The sequence below is a fragment of the Tamandua tetradactyla genome, chromosome 1 (assembly GCF_023851605.1).
Source record: "Tamandua tetradactyla isolate mTamTet1 chromosome 1, mTamTet1.pri, whole genome shotgun sequence".
In the NCBI taxonomy this organism is placed as follows: Eukaryota; Metazoa; Chordata; class Mammalia; order Pilosa; family Myrmecophagidae; genus Tamandua; species Tamandua tetradactyla.
Genome location: NC_135327.1, coordinates 6,322,286 through 6,342,481, shown reverse-complemented (window position 1 = coordinate 6,342,481; position 20,196 = coordinate 6,322,286). Strand labels below are relative to the sequence as shown.

Genomic DNA, 20,196 nt, shown 5'->3' with positions numbered 1-20,196 from the left:
CGGGAAGACGGTCATGTGAGGCCGGAGCTCACGTGGCCCGGGGCACACGTGACCTCCAGTCGCCCGGCACCTCCCGGAGAGGAAAGACGCCAGGGAGCAGTCGCCGGGCACCTCGTGGAGAGTAAGAGCGGAGGTAGGGGGACTTCGTGGGCCAGGCGAGCTCTCCGCACCCCGGTCCGCGTGCAGAGGAGGCGGCTAGGCTACTGGGAGCGGGGCTGCCCTCGCCAGTGCACCGCCAGCTCCTCCCCTGGGGCTGCTGCACCGAAGCGCGGCGGAGCGAGGGAGCGCGTAAACAGCAGGCATCCGCTTCTTCTTCCCGCAGATGGTCGGGGCCGCGCAATCGCCACTGCTCCTATTCCTGCTGCTCCTCTCCCGGGAACCTCGAAGCGAGGCCGCGCCCAAGGAGGACGAGATCCAGTGCCTCCCAGGGCTGGCCAAGCAACCGTCTTTCAACCAGTACTCGGGCTACCTGAGAGGCACCGGCTCCAAGCGCCTGCACTACTGGTCTGCGGCCTTGCCTCCCTAGGCGGGTGTGGGGGTAGTGGGGGTGCGCGGCAGTGGGGTACCCCACCAGGGGATGCGACAGGCCCGGGGTACCGGGAGCAGAGAGGGCTTGAAGGAGGTGGGAGACTAAGTGGGCTGGACTAGCTCTCCGTGCCCCCGAGGTAGGAGGAATTGGGGCTCCGGGCTTCCATCTGTGTTGACCCTTCCCTGACTCCCCTCCAAAGGTTTGTGGAGTCCCAGAAGGATCCTGAAAAAAGTCCTGTGGTGCTTTGGCTCAATGGGGGTCCGGGTTGCAGCTCCCTGGATGGGTTCCTTACAGAGCACGGCCCTTTCTTGGTGAGTGGAAAGCAGCTGCTTCCTTCAGTAACTAGGAAAGGGAAAGGGAAGAGGCAGTTCCCAAAGGAAAAGTCTGGGGAAGAGGGAGAAAAGGACTGTGATTCCCCAAACTTTTTCCTTCTTCCTAAGCCCGTCTCTTCATCTGTACATTGGTCCGACTCTTGACCTTTGAGGGTTTTTGCCCTTGTGTGAAGTGCCCAGAATGCTGCTCCTTTCCCACCACCCAGGTGGCCCTTGGGACTTAGCCATCTCTTTTCTCCCCAGGTCCAGCCAGATGGCGTCACTCTGGAGTACAACCCCTATTCTTGGAACCTGGTACAACTGGGGCTGTTGGTCCTGTGGGGGTCTCTGGTGACCTGAATGTGGTGGGGAACCGCTTCAGCTTGTTACCTCCTCCTTCTAGATGGCCAACATGCTGTACCTCGAATCCCCAGCTGGGGTGGGCTTCTCCTACTCCGATGACAAATATTACGTGACCAATGACACTGAGGTGGGTCCAGTGCCCACCAACCTCCCCAGCCTCCCTGGCTCTCTAAAGATGACATTATGGGGGGAGAGCATGGCCTTGGAGTCCACCTTTGACTCTGCCACAAGCTGTTTGGTGTGGTCTTAGCCAAGTCACTTCCTCTTGCACAAACAGAATGGGTTGGTCTCATTATCTCTGGGATTCTTTCCAGATCAAATACCAAAGCCTCTGGATTCCCTCCATCCTCCCATTTCCAGGTCGCCCAGAACAATTTTGAGGCCCTCCAAGATTTCTTCCGTCTCTTCCCGGAGTACAAGGACAATGAACTTTTCCTTACGGGCGAGAGCTATGCCGGCATCTACATCCCCACCCTGGCCGTGCTGGTCATGCAAGACCCCAGCATGAACCTGCAGGTCAGGGCTACCATGGGCGGGAATGACAGTGTCTCTGGTCCTAGCTTTGTGGATAGCAGATTCAGAAAGGTCAACTTCCCCTTCCAACCCAGCCTCTTCCATAGCATTCCTGCCACGAACTGGCCTGTCTCTGCTTGTGGACTGCCCATGCCCACCTGTCAGGCCGCGAGTTCTGTTCTTTTCACTGAGTGGCGACCCCCACCTGCCCACCCTCACAAACCGTCCTCGGTTTCAGTGTCCAGATTGCTAAAGTTTTGGGTGGAGGTCATGGGAGGCTCCACCTCTTCCTCATCCTCCCCCTCCAGATGAGTTGAATGCCCTTGGATGTTTCACAGGGGCTTGCTGTGGGCAATGGACTCTCCTCCTATGAGCAGAACGACAACTCCCTGGTCTATTTTGCCTACTACCACGGTCTCCTGGGGAACAGGTATTGGGAAAGGGGCAGTTGGGCAATCTCCAGGGTGTGGTGGGTCATGAGCTCTCAGGTCTGTCCCCGAGGCATGACATCCCAGAGCTTTGCCCTGGTTTATGAGTTGAAGGTGTGGGTGGGGGTTTCTGGAAGGGTTCAGTGCTCAAAGGCCAATAGGAGAAATCAGAATGTAAAAGGACTTTGTAGGGTTGACCACATGACCGTGGAGCACTTCTTCAGGAGCTAGGTTTGGTGACCTCCCCAGCCTGTGATGTATTTCCTAATCCCCTGGGGTCAGGTCCTGATTAGGAGTTGGAGGGGAGAGCTGGGGTGCTCACCCTCTCTGCCCATGATGGGCCTGAGCACCTTTTATGTGATCTCCTCTAGACTCTGGTCTTCACTCCAGACCCACTGCTGCCCTCAAAACAAGTGTAACTTCTATGACAACAAAGACCCAGAATGTGTGACCAACGTGAGGTTCAGCCCCCTCCCTATGTCGGCCCAGCCACCCCTAACCCTGGGAACGGAACCACATCTCCACTGCTTTCCTAGCCTGCACCTTTCAGCTGTTTGGGATGCTCTGGGGCGTGTGTGTGTGTGCATGCCCCACCCCACCGCTTCCTGTGGTTTTTCTGGGAAAATCCTATAACTCCTCCAGGGGAGAAAGGACTTCACATTTATCAGATGTCTCCCCTGTGCCAGGCACTTTGCTGAACTATATATAGGTGATTTCATCTTTGAGATTTCCTTCAAAGGAGATGGTACTAGCCATATTGTCCAAATGAGGAAATTGAGGCCAAGAAAGTTGAAGTCACCGTGCTGTGGGTCAGAGTACAAGGAAGTCATGGGACTGGGAGCTGGACCCAGGACTGGCAGATCCCTCCCCCGAGCCTGTGTCCTTGCCTCTGAAAAAAGTGGGGGATGGTGATGGCAGTGGGTGAAGTGGGCGAGTGAGAAATCTCGGGGACAGTCGGGTAAGGTGGTGGAAAGGCCAGGGAACTATAAAGCACGGTGGCTCGGTGTGTCACTGCAGCTTCAGGAAGTGTCCCGCATCGTGGGGAACTCCGGCCTCAACATCTACAACCTCTACGCCCCGTGTGCCGGGGGGGTGCCTGGCCAGTTAAGGTAGGCCCTGCTGTGTGCCCCTGGGCCAGCCCCAGCCTCCTCCGGAGGCCCAGCCAAACATCTCCCATCGCACATTCAGGTATGAGAAGGATGCCCTTGTGAGCCAGGACTTGGGCAACATCTTCACTCGCCTGCCACTCAAGCGGATGCAGCATCAGGTGTGTGCCAAGGCATGGGCTTCCTCCCAGCAGGGCGTGGGAGGCAGGGAGCCACAGCCCTGACCTTCCACCCATGCCCCCAGGCACGGCTGCGCTCTGGGGCTAAGGTGCGCTTGGACCCCCCCTGCACCAACACCACAGCCCCCTCCACCTACCTCAACAACCCTTACGTGCGGAAGGTCCTCCACATCCCCGAGCAACTACCCGGCTGGGAAATGTGCAAGTGAGGCTCCCTGACGGCTCGCGGCCTGGGGGCGGCGGGCTGTTGGGAATGGCAGGTGCCAGGTTCCCAGGCGACCTCTGGCTAGTTAGAAGGGACACTAAGGGCATTCAGGGGCAATCAGTTGTACATCTCTGACCCTCAGTGGATGACACTCAGCTGATTCATTCTGAAGTGGGCCATACTGGTTGTTGAAATATCAGTTATTCTCACGTTTAGTAAATAGACAATGTCCCATGGCCCCCTTACTCCCAGCCCGACATCATGCCCAGCTGTCCAGATCCCCTCTGATCCCAGCAAATAAAGAGGTGATGCCCTGCGCAGATCCATTCTGATTGGCCATTGCACATAACCTACCCTCCTTTATATGCTGTGGCTTCCACACCTGTTGGCCCCTAAGCACTAAGTGTCAGATGCATCCCAGTCATTGTGACAACAAAAAAATTGTTCTATACATTTCCAAATGGGGGTGGGTTAGAGAACTCTCAATTCCAGCCTCCCATCTAGGGAAGTCCTAGAGAGATGACATGCCTGAGGGGACTGGAATCCAGCTGCCTCCCTCCTGGGCTGCAGTTGGGGATGGGAGACAAGGTCGTATCTAATGCTTCCCTCCTCTCTGGTTTTCCTGGGGCCCTGGCCATGTGCTCCTGGCAGCTTCCTGGTGAATTTGCAATACCGCCGTCTCTACCAAACCATGGACTCCCAGTACCTTAAGCTGCTCAGCTCACAGGTGAGTGGGGGCAGCACAGCTGAATCTACCAGAAGCCTCAGAATCCTGGAGCAAGAGGGCAAGGCAGGGGCTCCTTTAGCTACAGATTCCTAGGGACACATGGGGAAGGGTGGTGACTCCAAGAGATGAAGTCACTTGCCTGAGAGTCTGGTTGGCACGATCAGGAGGTGAGCCCAGATCTGTCCCCACCTCGTGCTGTTCTGCTAGGGAGCCTGAAGGGTAAGAAGAGCTAGTTAGCTCATGTTAGAAACAGACAGATGGAGGCTCAGGGTGGGGGAGGGCTTTGTCTGAGTTTACATACATTAGAACCTGGCTCTGGGCAGCACAGTGGTTAACAACATGGGCTCTGGGCTCAGGCTGCTTGGATGCGAGGCCCTTTACTAGCCATAGGACCCTGGGCAAGTTTGGTAACTATCTTGAGCCTCTGTTTCCTCATCTGTAAAATGGGTACAATTATGACACCTGCTTTCATAGCCAAAGCATTTAGTACAGTGCTAGCCGGGTGGTAAGCAGACAGAAAACATAAGAATTTTCTGCTTCATGCTATTTAGCTGGGCCCCTTGAGCCCCTGAGGGGTAGGGCTTGAACTAGGAGGGGATGGGGCCTGGGCTTGCTCTGGACCACCCATTTGTCCCCTGTCCTGCTTCAGAGGTACCGGATCCTTTTATACAATGGAGATGTGGACATGGCCTGCAATTTCATGGGGGATGAGTGGTTTGTGGATTCCCTCAACCAGAAGGTAAGAGAGCATTCTGGCCCTGGGATCAGGCTGTGAGAGGAGGAGGGCTTCCCTGTGCCTGGGTGTGGCTGGCTGCTTGAGAGCAGTTTCTGGCCAAAGGTCTCCCTGCCAGCCGTGGGCAGGGGAAAAGGGGTTGCTACAGGCTGATACGAGCCTTTCGGGTGGGGCAGATGGAGGTGCAGCGCCGACCCTGGCTGGTGGACTACGGGGACAGCGGGGAGCAGATTGCTGGCTTTGTGAAGGAGTTCTCCAACATTGCCTTTCTCACCATAAAGGTATGGCGGGGGCCTGGTTGGGGCCAGCAGGGAAGAGCGTGGAGGGCTAGGAACACCCCTCACCCGTCTTCCTTCCCACTTCCTTCTGGGCTGGGCTACCATCTGACCCCTGTAAGGGCAACTTTGGTGGGGCCGAGATAGGAGGCCAGAGAGCCAGGGCCTGGGGAAGGGTCGGGGAGATGAGGAAGTCCTCGGACCTGAGGATCCAGTGGGGTGAAGGAGCAGCCCAGAGTACAGGGGCTCTAGGGGAGGGGCACGTGGGGGTCCGAGTCTCCACAAAGCTCTCTTTCTCAGGGCGCTGGGCACATGGTCCCCACCGACAAGCCCCAGGCTGCCCTCACCATGTTCTCCCGCTTCCTGAACAAGGAGCCTTACTGATGAGCCCAGACCCAGCACCTCCCAGCCTCTCTCAGCCTCTCTCGCTAGGAGGGGACCCTGCTTTAGGCGCCATGCTCCTGCGGGGCAGGGCCCTGCCTCCAGAGCTGGCCCGCACCATCCACCACCCTGTGCTTCTCAGACCAGGCACCAGTGCCTCCCGTGCACAGCCCGGGGGTGAGTTAGCACTTTATTCCTACCACAGACCCCCATGGGGTGGGGCCCGTGCCCTCCCCTGCTTAAGGAATGCCTCTCTTGATGCACTGATCCCACCTCAGGAACCTAGTAGGCTTTTGATTGTCCTTGGGGGGCGGGGCAGGGAGGGAATAATTATGGATCGAGTGTGATTATAGAATTAAATTGGGCACAGTTCAAAACCCTGGCTTCTCTGTGGGTTTCAAGAGGGCTGCTGCAGGCTGGGCGTGGGGCCAGAGGGAGGGGCTGGAGTCCTGGATGTCAGCTCCCAGGGTGGGGCCGAGGGCTTAGACAGCTGCCGTGGATGGTGGGGGGGCACTGGGTGCCTGGGGCTCCCTGACACGAGCGGGACGGTTCTTCTCAATCACCTCTCGCAGTCCTTTGACAAAGTGGAGGTCAGCCCCGATGGTGAGGAAGCCCTGTGCAGGGGCAAACAGGGGTCTCATTGATTCATTCAATTCCTGAGCCCAGAATTTAGAACTAGAGACCTGGATCCTAGGCTTTGAGGGTTCCCAGTTTAGGAGAGACAGAAAAGCAACAGAGATCCTACAACTCTAAGTTCTTATAACCTGAAGAGAAAGGCTGTGGGAACACAACCTGTGGGGGTCGAGGGTTTCCTGGAGGAGGTGACAATTAGCCAGAGCTGAAAGATTAGTTAGGGGTTGGGGATGGACTCAGACAAGGGTGATCCAAGGGAGAAGGCAAGGCCTGTGCAAAGGGCTGGAGGAGTCTGGTATAAGATTAAAATGTGAGAGGGCAGCTGATAAGGGGGGGGATCTGCCCTCCTTCCCCAGCATGCCCCCACTCACCGCATGGTTTGTCACCACCTCACGCACAAAGCTCATGCCTTCGGGTAGTGGGATCTGCACCCCACGCCTGGTCCGCTCTGCAGGTGGGAGTAGTTGGTTCAGCTCGGGCCGTTGGGCCCAGCGCCCCCTCCCTCCACCCTCCTACTCCCTGCCCACCAGCCCTACCATTGAGGATGGGCATCACCACAATCTGCAGCATGGTCTTCAGGGGCGCCTGCAGCGGGATCAGCTGGGAGGGAAGAGGGGAGAAGTCAGAGGAACAAGAAGGGTGCAGGCTTGCCGCCAAACTCCCAGCCTGGCCCACCCAGCAGGCCCAACTCACCGCCAGTGACTCAAACGCAGACTGGTTCGAGTAGACTCGGAACCTGCAGGAGAGAAAAGCACCCGGTGGGCACGAGCTCTGGAAGCTGCCCTCCCCTTTCTCAGGCCGCCCAAGCTAGCCGCCAGAAGCCCCTGAGGTTCAATCCTAGATGTGCCACCTTTTTCTCTTTCCAGGCGGCTGTACCACTTGCCAGGTGCGTATCCGTGGGCAAGTCGTCTCTCCTTCTCTGGGCCTCATTTTCTCCAAATCTGTTACTTATTATTTTTAGCTCCATTTATATGTCTAGCACTTCCTATAAGCCAGATATATTTTTATTTAACAAAACTTACAGTACTTACTCCTTGCCAGATACTACGCATATTAACAAAAGTTAAATATTCAAATGCCTTTTTAAAAAATCAACTAATTTAATCCTCATGACCTCTGGAGACCTTGTGCTACTGTAAGTTGAGCCTTATGAGGAAAATGAAGCCCCGATGGTGAGGAAGCCCTGTGCAGGGGCAGACAGGGGTCTCATTGATTCATTCAGTTCCTGAGCCCAGAATTTAGAACTAGAGACCGGGATCCTAGGCTTTGAGGGTTCCCAGTTTAGGAGAGACAGAAAAGCAACAGAGATCCTACAACTCTAAGTTCTTATAACCTGAAGAGAAAGGCTGTGGGAACACAACCTGTGGGGGTCGAGGGTTTCCTGGAGGAGGTGACAATTAGCCAGAGCTGAAAGATTAGTTAGACCCGGATCCTAGGCTCAGCGAGGTTAAATGGTTTGCCTAAGGTCACACGGTTCATAAGTGGCAGAACCTGCCTCTAGAAAGGCGACTATGAACCACCTGTATTGTCACTTAACGTCTTAAAGAACGTTCTGGGTTTCTGTGCTGTCCAATACGGGTAAGCCACCAGCTACCTGCATTTAACTGAGGACAAAAAGAGGCTTCGGAGGTAGGTCACAAAGCCAAGATGTGCTGAGGTTTCTGCCCAAACCCGTGTTCCTGGCCGCTCTGGTTCCCCGACGCCAGCTGTGTGCCTGGACAGGACCTGTATCCCCATCTCCTACCACCTGCGCCTTTGTAGGCAAAGAGAGGCCCAGCTGCGACGCGCCTCAGTGGGGTGGCTGCATTTCAGCCCCGGGACTCTGTGGGGCCCGCGTGCTCGTCCCGGCGCACCCCCGCAGTCCCCCCAGTCCCTGCGTACTTCCGGAGGTCCAGCTGCGCGCGCAGCGCCTTGCCCCGCAGCGCCATCTTCGCGCCGAGCCGGGCGTCCTGTGGAGAGCGTGGAGAGTGTACTACCGCCCCGGGCCCCGCAGCCCCGCCGCCCTGCCGTCCGCGGCCCCGCCCGGGCGCTCGCACCATGCTCATGCTGGACAGCTGCACCTCCGGCTGCTGGGGCGGGACCAGGGCGATGGTGACGCGGGCAGTAACGAAGATGGTGGTGCCCGAGGGCTTGATGGTGCATCGCGGCGGCGCCGTGACCCGCAGCTCCAGCTTCAGTGGGGCGTCCATCACTGCCGGGCTCTGGGGCAGGCGGGAGGAAGCGTGAGCGCGGGAACAGGAGCCCGTACTTGCAAAGAGCAGACGGGTCCGGCTTCCAAGACCCCCAGCTCCGCATCCTGCCTCTGTCCCTTTGCCCACTGTGTGGCCCTTCTAGCAAGGTCTCCTTCCCTAAATTCTCACCATTCAGGATTCATCTCCAATCCCAGGAACACCTTCTTGGCATGAAATATCCCAGCCCACCCTCATCTGTCCTTTCTCTAAACTGCTGCGCCATTTCTTCTAGTTAATAACTAGCGTTGAGCCAGTGCTTCCTCTTCTACACGAGGCTCTGGACATTTCCCGTGTATTAGCTCATTTAAACCTCCCGATGGCCCTTGGAGGCAGTCCTATAATCCCATTTTACTGATGGGGAAATTGAGGCACAGAGAGGTTAAGGAGCTTGACCTAGGTTATGCTGTTACTAAACTGCAGAGCTTGGATTTGAACCCAGACAGTCTGGAAACAGAGTCCCTGTTCTTAGCCACTTGGCAGTAAGTTTGGTGATGATAATAAAGCAGCTGGCACTTCTTGGGTCCTTTGCCAGCTGTGGTTTTAATTGCTTTACAGATATTAATTGATTTAATCCTCATTACACCCCTGTGACATTGTATAGGATAGAGGAGAAAGCCAGCATGATGTGGAATCACAGATTAAAATCCAGGTCCAAATCCCAGCCTTATCACTTGCAAAACTGAACCTAGGACTTAGTCCTCTAGCTCTTTATGAGAACTGCAATATTTCTTTATAAAATTTTTGACACTCCGCTCCCTTTACACAACTGAAAATAAGTAGAAATATCTTCATCGTCACTAAAGCCCCCTTTGGCTGCAAAGCTTGGGTTTTCATCCCATCAGGACACGGTGAAGGAGGCGGGGCAGAGGCAGAGAGGCAGCATGCCTCCTGCAACGACCAGGGAGCAGGCTCGGCCAGGGGCGGGGCTTTGGCCTTGGGCAAGAGACCAGGCCTTCTGTCTACTGTGCGGCCATGGAGGGGGTCTCCGCCTGCACCCTCAGTGGCCCCCCTCATCTGGAGTGCAGGTGGTGTGCCCCCCAACCCGGGCGCCATTCCTCCGTCCTGGCCGCGCTCACCAGCAGGACCAAGCTCCCAAAGAAGGTGGCCCGCAGCAGCATGTCCATGTTGTGGGGCACCTGGAGACAGGATGGGGTGGGGGGAGCAGGGTCATCACAAGCTCCATCACTGGCCCCTCTTGCCCGCCCCACATCAGGGCCCTAGTGTACCTTGTCCCCAATCAGCGACAACCGCAGGACCCCCGCCCGGAAGTAACTCTCCATTGCAGAGTCAAAAAAGAATTCGGAGAAGGCCATATACACCATCCGCTCCTCCTCCTGCAGCTGGGGCTCCACGGCCCGGTTGGGCAGGCTCCAGTTCCCCCCTGCCAGGGGGAAGAAGGCCCCCTGGGGTGGGGGTCAGGCTCAGGCTCAAGGCAGGACCCAGGCGGACAGCCCCTGTCTCCCAGCCCTGTGCTAGGCACTGCAGGGAGATGGTGGGGGGCCCAGCCCTGCTGCTGCCCTTGGGGGCCTCATAAGCACATCTCTTAAAAGACATGGAAAGGAGGGCAGTCCCCTCAGACCGGAGGAGGGAAATCAGGAAGGAGTTCCAGGAAGAGGTGACCACTGAGTGAGCCCTAAAAGCAATAATTACTGTTTGCACAGTAATTGTGTGCCAGGTAGTGTGTAAGCCCTTTACATAAATTTACTTTTATATACTTAACAACCCTATGAGATATGTTTTATTACAGTATTGTTTCCATTTACTTAAGGTTGCGCTGCTCATAAATGGCAGAGCCAGGACTTGAACTCCAGGCATGACGTCTCTGGCATCTGCTCTGAAACCCTCTGCTGCACTCCATCAGGAGGAGCAAAGCATAGTGGTTCCAAGCAAGGCTGGCCACTCCAGCTGTGTGACTTTGGGCAGGTGATCTCACCTCTCTGAGCCAGTCTCCCAATCCTTAAAACAGGTGAAGTGTTACTACCTGCCCCAGGCTTGTTAGAAGGTAGACTGAGATTATGTGCCTAGAGCTTTATGTCCACCTCCTTCAAGGAGACTGGGAAAGGCAGAGCAAGCAAGGACCTCGAGGTGAGAAGGGAGGGGGGCATATTTGGGAAAAGAGCAGCTGCAGGGAAATGGGATGAGGCTGGAAAGATGGGGCCATACAAATCTGACAAGGCTCGGATTCCAGACACAGGAGGCTGAACCATGGTCTGAAGTGGGCCACAGGAGCCACAGCATTCTAGGAGATGGCGTGACCTCACCAGAGCTGGGCTTTTGGGAGATAAAAGCAGCCACTTGGGGAAGAAAGGAGGAAGGCGTCTGATTAGGAGGTCGAAGGTCACACGCCAGCCCCGGCAGCTCACCCGAAAGTCCATGTCCAGGTTGCTGGTGGAGGCCACGGGGTCCTTGAGGAGGGAGTAGTCAATGCCGACGAACTCGTCCACGGAGCTGCGCACTGCAGGAGGGCGCCCGGGCCACTCAGACGGGGCCTCATGCCTCACCCACCCAGCAGTGACATGGGCCCTTCAAATTAGTGTCTGGTGTGTAGTGAGTGCTCGGTGATGTCAGCTGGCTAGTACCGCTAACTAGGACTACTGCAGAGTTCCATCACATCAGAACAACATGGCAAGGAGCCCTGCCCTGGCTGCTGGTCCTTCCTTCCCTGGCTACGTGTGGACCGTATCGGGACACAATCTCTGCCTTATAATAGGTAGAGGTCCTGGCTTAGGGGAAGAGAATTCACGTTAATTGAGCCCCTGTTAAGTGCCACATGATGCACATATTGAGGACCTTGACAATTGTCTCCTGTCCCCTTGGCTCATCATCCCAACCACCCCTGGAGGAAGGCATTACCGGCCCAGTGAAAGACAGAAATGAGTACTCACCCAGGGCGACAAAGCATGGCGGTGGCCACCTCTGAGCCCAAGGCTGCTGGACAGCAGGGCTGGAAGGGTGCCTGGGCTGCCAGCCTCGTCCCCACCCCTACACCAGCTCCAGGGCTGGCCCTGAGCTCCTGGCCCAGCCAGCGCCAACTCACCAGGCACCGTGTCCAGGAGAGAGTTGAGCAGGACCATCCCAGCATGGTGGACCACAGGGCAGATCTGAGAAGTGTCAGGGCCCGGGAACAGAGAGGCTGCACTCACCCCCTGCCCCCTGCCCCCTGCCCCTTGCCCCCTGCCCCCTACCCTGCCACTGCCTGCACCTGCTGGTTGAGCAGGAAGCGCATTCCTGAGATGATGAATGTGGAGAGGAATTCATACAGCTTCCTGCGGGGAGAGGAGAGGCCAGCTGAGCCCAGACCCTGCCCCTCATTCAGCCCAGGTCCAGGAGAAATCACAGTGACCACAGGTGCTAGTGGGAGCGTGGATTCCTCGCCTTCCACCTGAATTGCCAGCTCTTTCCTGGCAGTTTCCCAAGACCTGGGCCCAAATCTTTCCAGCCTGATTTTCAAGATCTCTCCTATTCCCTGTCCCCCACCCCTCCTCCAGCCAAATGAACCCATCTGCTCCCTGAACCTGCTCTGAGTATTCCTACCTCCTTATGCTACGACCACCACCACCTCCTGCATCTGGAATGTGCCCCGCCCTGTATTTCCCCCGTCCTGATTCAGATGCTTCCTCCTCCAGACAGTCTTCCCAGATCACGCTTCTCTGAACCCCCAGAGTATTTTCTTGGCTCCTCCCTCAAGGCCTTGATGACAAATGTTTTGTCCCTCCAGCGAGGCTCTGAGCTGCTTTCTGGAACCCCAGGACCTGACAGCCAATTGTTTGCTGAATAAATAAAAAGCTGACAGTGCCACCACCAGGCGATAAACCCACCATCTTCCCCCCTCCCCAACCCCCTCTTCCAGAACCAGCGCAAGGTCCCTTCTCAGCCCAGAACTGGCAACTGTGTTATTTTTGTTATTATTAGTAAGGACTGCCAATCACTGAGAACCCACCTCCTGTCCCACTGAACACAATCTAATCCTCACTATGACTCTCACTGAGCGGCTGGCACTTGGGAGAGCATTTATTAGATGCCAGGAACTATTCCGAATATGTTTTCATATATTGACTCAAATTATCCTCAGAACAATCTTAGAAAATAGGTTCCCTTATCACCCCCATTTTAGCCATAAGGAGAAAGAGGCTCAGAGCTGCAGCGACCTGCCCCGGGTGGCGCAGGCGGCTGGTGGTGGAACTGGCCTGACTCAGGCCCATGCGCTTTGCGTTGCACCAGACGGGTGGGCTGCAGGGCTGCGGGGGGGGGGGGGGGCGCTGGGGTCGGGGCTTACTTGAAGGTTCCCCCGAAGACTGCGTGCATTCTGGAGACAAAGGCCTGGCAGGAGACGTTGGACACCTTGATCCGGCCAGTGGGGTCGCGGGAGAGCTGCAGGGCCGTGTGGATGGACACGCCCTCGGCTGAGGTGTTGATGTAGCCCCCGTCATAGCTGCCAGGGGAGGGGGTGCTAATGCTCACCCCCGCTGGGCGCCTGACTGGGTCTTCACTCGCCCCCATAGGTCGTGATACCTCTTAATAGGGCTTCGTTTCCCACAGCGCACCAGACAGCCCACCAAGCCCTCCCATCAACTCCCGTGACAGGGTTCTGACTGTCCTATGCTTCCGATGAAGAAGGGGAGCCTCAGAAAAGCTTAGGGCTTGCCCGCAGTACCCCAGGCCTCCTGACACCCTCCCACACACACACTATTCCTTGAGAGTGCGGGGTCCTCACAAGAACCAATAGAGAAGCTGTCTCCGGAAGCGCAGCCCTAAGGAGGCGTTGGTGATTTGTAGCATCAGCTCCTGCTCGGGTTGGAAATGGAGCTCAGAGTCGGTCAGCTCCAGCTCGGTGACCTTCACCCTGGGTGGGGTGGGGGTCACGGTGAGACCCAGGGCCCAGATCCCTTAAATGGCCTAGAGACCGGAGCCTGCCCGCAGCCCCCAGGGCCAAGAAGAGGCGACCCCACCCAGCCACGGGAATGTCCATCCCTCCTCTTCCAGTCCACCCTCGGGAAATTGGGATTGTGGAATGCTTCCTCGCTCCTCAAGGGTCAGAGATGAGCTGACCCAGGCGTTACAGGTGATCTGCACCTCATCTCCTAGAAATTGGGGCTTCTAGGGGTGTCGCTTGACCCGGTCTTTAAGTGGGTCCTTTGACTTGGCCTCCATCACCTAAGCCCCTTCCAATTTCCCAGTTATCGGGTCCCCCACCACCGCGGTCCCATCCTAAACCAGACCCCGCTCTCGTCTATTGGTCAAGTTCCTCGACTCCGCCTAATTCCATTGGTCCCGCTTCATTCCTGGCCCCGCCTACACTTCTTAGGCCACGCCCACCGCCTTGGTCTCTTTTATGTCAGCTGCCTTGGCCTTGCTCCCGGGCCTGGTCCTGCTTCTTAAGGCCCCCCCATCGATTTAGTCACAGCCCATTTCCCTTTGCCGTCGAGTTTCCCGAGACCCCGTGCTTTGGCCACGCCCGGCCTTCGCCCCCGAGGCCCCGCACTCACTCGGAGATGTTGTAGTAGAAGTGGCCCTCTCTGCCCCGCAAGTCCGGGATGCTGATGGTCTCCAGCTCTTGCTCCAGAAAGCGCAGCCCTTCCTGCTTCACTGAGGGGCCAGCGAGACCCTTAGCGTCTGCATCCCCGGCCCCGCGAGGGGACCCCACGGTCCCCCCGCCCCGCGCCCCGCGTTCTTACCGAGCTCCAGCGCCTTGGAGGTGATGCGAATCTTGCAGCCCGAGAGCTCGGCGTGAGCGCCTACCAGCAGGGTTAGGAGCAGGGCCCCGAGGAGGGCCATGGTGCGCGGGCCTGGGGATGGGGTGGGGCCGCTGGGGTCATCCGACCCCCCTCCCCCGACTTCCAACCAGAGGGGGGACGGGCCAGATCGTTATCCCGAGGTAGTTCTTCGGGGAACTTGGAACTGATAAAATTGCCTCCATTTGGCAGATAGGGAAACTGAGACTCAGAGAAGCAAAGCGACTAGAGCTCTGGCTCCTAGAGGATTTGGGGCAGGGAAGAGGAGACGTCCCTGTTCACAGCCTCGTGACGGGTGTGGACTTCCAGGGGCCCAGCACGTCCCTCCACGACCTCCCGGTTCCTCAGCAGAGGGTGAGCGCGGGCTTGCGCGTTGCCATGGAAGCGGCTGCACGCACCCTCCGGCACCACGGCTCGCGGTCTCGGGGCCCCGCGCCGGGGGAGGGCAGGGGGTGGGCGGCCGCACCACGGGCCCCCGGGACTCGCGGCCCCTCCGAATCCTGAATCTCCAGCTTCCGAGCTCTGCCTAGTGCCCCCAGCCCCCATCTCAGCACCCTGCTTCTCGGCTCTCCCCCCCACCCGGGGTTCGGTCGGCGAGGCGGCGGGGTGAGGGTCCCGGGGCGGGGTGGGACGCGTCCAAACTCACTCAGCGGTGGCGCTGGGGATCCGGGCTGCGGGGTCTGGCCGGCAGCGCCGTTCTCGTCGCCTTTATAACGCCAGGCCTCCCCGGCCCTGCTTCCTCTCCCCCCTCCCTCCCCTCCTCCCTCGGGGCGGGACGCTGGCTGTTGGAATGGTGGAGAGGGCTGTCAGGAGCTCCGCGACAAGCCCGGCCGCGGTCTAGACAAGTGGGGTACAGAGCGAGTCCGGAGGGAGTGCGGGAACCGCTGCACCCCGCCCCCCAAACTCCCTGGAACTCGGAGTCCCTGGGTTCACGTCCCAGTTACTCATCTCTTCCTGTGTGGTCTTGGGCAAGTCACTTTGCTTTGGATTGAGCCTCAGTTTCCTCAACAAGCACATGGGTCTGACACGAGGAACTTCCCATTAGGCCTTTACTGCAGCCCGGGCAACGCCCAAAGTCAATGTGCAAAGCGCATTTTTTCTTTTCCTTCCACCCACAATCATCTCAAGAATTCTCCCTTCCAGGCCTCTCTCCACGCATCCCCAACTGTCTCTGGGTCACTGTCTGGGCACCTTACAGGCCCAGACCCCTCTCTCATGTGGGCCCAAGTGCTGCAGTCCAGGAGATGGAGACACAGAGGCAGAGGATGGGAATAACCCAGAATGAGGTTTGGTATTTCCCCAGGACCTGTGGATCTGCACCATATCCTCCACCTACTACCTACTGTGTGCAATGTTCCCAACTGGTAGGTCAGGGCACAGAGTAGGTGCTTGCCACCCTTTTGTTTGTAAATGGATGCAAGAGCAAAGGAGAAGCAGTCGTGGCTAATGTTCCTTCACCGTGTATTGAGCACCAGGCACTCATCTAAGTGGGGTGATCCACTCATCCTGCTTTGCTCAGGGCTTTCCCAGTTTCCAGGCTGAAAGTTCCCCTTCCCAGAAACTCCTCAGTCCCCAGGCAAATCAAGTTGGTCACCCTAGGTCTAGGTTATTTCATTTAACCTTCTTAACAACTGATGAGGTGGGTACATATGAGTATCGACCTTCTTTAGCAGGAAACTAGAGGTGAAGACAATCCTGTGGCTGCTGTGGGGAAGCCCAAAGATGGTTCATGGAAGAGTGGGAGATAGGTTTTTATAAATGCTGAGGCTCTTGCACCTGACAGGCCAAGATTAAAATCCCAGCATGGCCAATTCTTCTTGGACAGGTTACTTAAGCACTCTGAACCTCAGTCTCCTCCTCATCCTAAAATGGAAACAATAATTTCAGGTTATTGCAAGAATAAATTAAATGGAATCAGGCAAGTAACGTGCTGGGAAGGGTGCATGGCGCACCACAAGCACCTAGTAATTGCTGGTTATTATGTTAGGAGCAGGGACCACCAGTAGAAAGGGTCGAGGAGGAAGAAAGTACTGAGGGCATCCAAAGGAGGAAGTACTTAAGTGGCTATCTGAGATTTCTTTGAACTTCTGTAACCCTCACCCCTCCTAGAATCCTCTCATTTTTCCAACTGAAACGGAAGCTCTATCTTTGTATAATTTTTATCTCCTGCAGGGTTTTGTCCTCTGCAATGCAATGTCCCCAGAACAGCCCAGGTGAGCTTTTAATGTTTCCATGAGACCTTGGGTCAGTAGTTTTAACAACTTTGGGCCTCAGATTACTCATCTTTAAATAAGGATAAAGTACCTCCCTCTTAGGATCGCTTATGAGGATTAAATGAGTTAATGCACTTAAAGGGCTTAAATAAGCATCTGGCATTTAGTAATAGATTTAAAAAATGTTAGCTACAATCATTAGCCATCATCTAGTGGTTTTCCATGGTGCTGGGAATCAAATCCTACCTCCACACCTCATTTACAGGCATGTGACAGGGCCAGCTCATCCACCACCCCTCACCCTCTCCATTCCACTCCAACCATGCTGACCTTTCTCTGCCTTGAATATGCAAGTCCTTCCTGCTCAGGGCATTTGCCTTTGCTGTTCCCTCTACCTGGAATGGCTTCCCACCTGATCTGCCATGGCCGCCATGGCTAGCTCCTTGCACATTTGATCTCAGCTTAGGTGCTGCCTCTTCCAAGAGGCCCTCCCTGCCTACCTAGCAGTTGCCATCATCACATCACACTGTAATTTTTATTTGCTTTTTATTACTTTTTAATATTCCTTGCTGGTTTATTTATTATCTATCTTCATGACAGCTGAGATCTTGTTCACGACTGTATCCCAGTGCCTAGAACAGTACCTGGCACAGAATAGGTACAGAGTAGATATTTGCTGAGTGATTGAACTGGTTTGAGCCCTGGCATAGCACTGGGGAGCAGGAGATACCGACGCTGCCCCCGGATTCTTTTGGAATCTTGTACCTTGCAAGCCTTAGTCTGAGTGACTCTAAATACAGACCACATCTGGGCTGGGAGCCGAGAAGGTGTAGTCTCTGTTCTCAGGTCCAGGGACTTGTCTCAGCCTGCCCAGCACCACTGCATGGGTTTCCCCTTTTCCCCAAAGCAACCTGTGTCCCAAACCCTCCCACTTCAGAGGGATGCTGGCGGAGGCACTCTCCACCTCCTCATTTGATTGGTTTGAGAGGTCTTGGGACCAAAACCTCCCCATTTTCCCTCTTGGCTTTGAAGAGGGACGGGGAAGCTTCCCAGCACTCAGAGATGGTAAAGGAATACTTTTCTAGCGTTTATGATGCAGGGACACAGCAAAAAAATAATAGAGCAGTGATGTGCTTTGGATGCGGATGGACCTGATTCAAATCCTGTTTCTGCCATTTTCCAGTGCAGACACCCTAAGCTCTTTCTGTAAAGGGCCAGAGAGTAAATATTTTCTGCTGTATGAGCCCCACGCTACTGTCCAACTCTGCACCATAGAAGATATTTAAACGAACAGGCTGCTCCAGTTTTGATCAGCCAGCCATAGTTGGCCTGCTCTGTGCTAGAGTAAACCAGAAAGTAAATCGCTCTCTGATCCTCAGTTACCACATCTGTAAAATGAGGATGAACTGGCACTTGCCTGGCTCCCTGGGTAGCGGTGAGGATTAAATGTGAGAATGTGTATAAAGTGCTGAACTTAGCACTCGGCACACCTAAGGGCTCAATAAATGGCTCTGATTATTAGCACTAACTATTCAGCAAGCACTACAAAGCACTTTTAAAATATTAACTTGCTCACACCTCATAACATCCTTTAAGGTAGGTATCCTCATCCCCGTTCTACAGAGGGGGAAATTGAGGCCCAGAGAGGTTAAGTCATTATCTCAAGGTTACAGAGCTAACAAGTGGTAGATCTGTGAGTCAAACTTAGTCTGGCTTCATATCCATGCCCTTAGCCACTGAACTTTCTCTTGCTCTCTTTTTTCTTTTACCCCATTTAATCCTCCCAGCAATCCCTTAAGGTACTGTTCTCATCCCTGCTTTGCAGATTGGGAAACTGAGGCGCAGCAGGAGGAGGCAGCTGGTCCAAGTGAGCAAATACAGGTCCCAGGGACTGCAGGACACTAAGCTGGATCTCTGCCCAAGCTGGACATGCGTGGCCTGGACCCCCCCTCCCTCTCCCCCTCCCCCACCCCATCTGTGTGTTCTTTGGCTTCCTGCGTGGCTTGGCATGGCTTAGAGAAGCTGAGTCAGCCCGTCACCCCTCTTGACCATCCCCACCCCGCCCCTGACGCCACTCAAGCTACCTCCCAGAAAGTGACCCCTCCCTCTCACTCGGTCTGCGGGAGCCCATGAGCAGGGCCGTTTGTGATGTGCCTGCGTTGGTCAGCGTGGGCACCAGGACAGTGTGAGAGGGGAGCCAGACGGCCTGGGGGGTGGGCAGGGGAGGCAGATGTCAGACCTGGTTACATCTCCCCAGTTGGGCCAAATGACTATCTAATTCTAGAATGCAGCTGGACAGGAGCGGCCCCATGGGGGCCACACAGTTACCAGACAAGGAGGGGGCCTGGGGCTTTTGGGTTCAGCCAGGGCACAGCTGTCCACTGCCTTTCTGTGGCTTCTGAAGCTTGGAGGCCTGGACTTTTTCTTTCTCCTTTCCTTTTCCATTTCCCCCCTGAAGACCAGTTCCTTTTTTGAGGGAAGGCGCCGGCCACTTGGTCCCTGAGTGCCCTCACTGGTTTGCTACTCAAGGATTCTAAGTTTTCTTCATAGGGCATTGCTTCCCTAGCCCCCAGGGTGCTTCGCCCCCTGCACCCTGTGCTTCCCCATCTCAGCTCAGACAGTGGCCTTGAGCAGCTCACTCCTCTCCGATTTCTTCTCGCCTTTCTTCATAGGTCACCCTCCTTTCCAGCTTGTGGGCTGACTCTGGTCCTCTAAGCTTCGCGACTGGCTTTGCTTCCTTGGCCTCTCGCCATGAGCTACTTGGTCTATGCTTTGAGGGTGGGGAGGAGGGGCTGTAGCAGTACTTCTGGATGTTTGAATTTCAAAAGTCACTCATAACATTTCAGGGTAACTGAAGGCAGGGGGCAAAAAGAAGTAGTGTTTCTTTCTTTTGATAATAAGAACGGGCACTACTTCCAGTCTTCCCAAAGGCAGGACCCCCCTAAAGATTGTAAGAAGCAGCCAACACATTCCAGCCTCCTGAATTTTTCCAGGATGCCATAATGCTACAGTCTCTGGGGTCCCAACTCAACACAGGCTGTGGGTGAACCAACTCATTGGCTAAGGAGTGCTGCCCCGTACCCAGCCAGGAGTCATGCGACCATCACAGTGCTCCAGCCTCCCTCCCTCCTCTCTTTCACCCTGCTAGATCTGGTGAAAGTTTAGCACCCCACCCTCTGGTACCCAATTCTCTTCTCTCACTCCATCTCAGATCATGGCACAATCTTTCTCCCAGATGCTCAAGTCAAAAACATAGGGATTCTCCTTGACTCCCTTTTTCCCTTACACCCCATGTCAGCAAATCCTGGTGTCTCTAATTCCAAAAGATGTCCCACAACTATACAGTTCTCTCCATTTTCGCCAACACTGGTCTAAGCCGTTCCCATCCTTTACCTGGACAACCTGCCTCATCTCCCTATCTCTATTTTCCCCATAGGTCTGTTCTTCCCACAGCAGCAAACTGATCTTTAAAAAGTGGAAATGAGCATTTTAATACCCTGCTCAAAGCCCTCCAATGACTCCCCATCACACCAAACAAAGCCTGGACTCTGCCCCATGGCCCCGGACAGACTCCAGGTGATCTCTGCTCTTGCCTACGCGCCTCTCCAGTGCCTTCTGCTCCCATCCTTTGGAGTAC

General features: G+C 55.6%; 2 protein-coding genes across 5 annotated transcripts in view; one reads left to right on the top strand and one right to left on the bottom strand.

The window, feature by feature from the left end:
• Positions 1-8: 8 nt before the first annotated feature.
• CTSA (cathepsin A) lies at positions 9-6,127 on the top strand. 2 transcript variants are annotated; one of them, XM_077167814.1, is made up of 15 exons: positions 9-133; positions 323-504; positions 729-840; positions 1,105-1,155; positions 1,244-1,330; positions 1,564-1,719; positions 2,055-2,146; positions 2,516-2,600; positions 3,162-3,253; positions 3,333-3,411; positions 3,495-3,634; positions 4,286-4,361; positions 5,011-5,100; positions 5,271-5,375; positions 5,670-6,127. In XM_077167814.1, the coding sequence occupies exons 2-15, from the start codon at positions 323-325 to the stop codon at positions 5,751-5,753; spliced, it is 1,431 nt and encodes a 476-aa protein (XP_077023929.1). In that variant the 5' UTR covers positions 9-133; the 3' UTR covers positions 5,754-6,127. The 2 variants fall into 2 exon arrangements, with proteins under 2 accessions (XP_077023929.1, XP_077023932.1); XM_077167817.1 differs by having other exon boundaries at positions 15-121.
• PLTP (phospholipid transfer protein) overlaps positions 5,922-20,196 on the bottom strand; it is a 20,811-nt gene continuing 6,536 nt past the window's right edge. For all 3 annotated transcript variants that reach the window (XM_077167808.1, XM_077167806.1, XM_077167809.1), the window contains 16 exons: positions 14,993-16,209; positions 14,290-14,400; positions 14,101-14,200; positions 13,329-13,457; positions 12,891-13,046; positions 11,817-11,880; positions 11,652-11,715; positions 10,978-11,069; positions 9,841-10,017; positions 9,691-9,750; positions 8,420-8,584; positions 8,265-8,332; positions 7,077-7,119; positions 6,920-6,983; positions 6,755-6,831; positions 5,922-6,364 (listed from right to left, as the gene is read on the bottom strand). In XM_077167808.1, the coding sequence (XP_077023923.1) occupies positions 6,233-6,364; positions 6,755-6,831; positions 6,920-6,983; positions 7,077-7,119; positions 8,265-8,332; positions 8,420-8,584; positions 9,691-9,750; positions 9,841-10,017; positions 10,978-11,069; positions 11,652-11,715; positions 11,817-11,880; positions 12,891-13,046; positions 13,329-13,457; positions 14,101-14,200; positions 14,290-14,389 (1,491 nt within the window). In that variant the 5' untranslated portion in view covers positions 14,390-14,400; positions 14,993-16,209 and the 3' untranslated portion in view covers positions 5,922-6,232. The remainder of the gene's footprint in view (positions 6,365-6,754; positions 6,832-6,919; positions 6,984-7,076; positions 7,120-8,264; positions 8,333-8,419; positions 8,585-9,690; positions 9,751-9,840; positions 10,018-10,977; positions 11,070-11,651; positions 11,716-11,816; positions 11,881-12,890; positions 13,047-13,328; positions 13,458-14,100; positions 14,201-14,289; positions 14,401-14,992; positions 16,210-20,196) is intronic.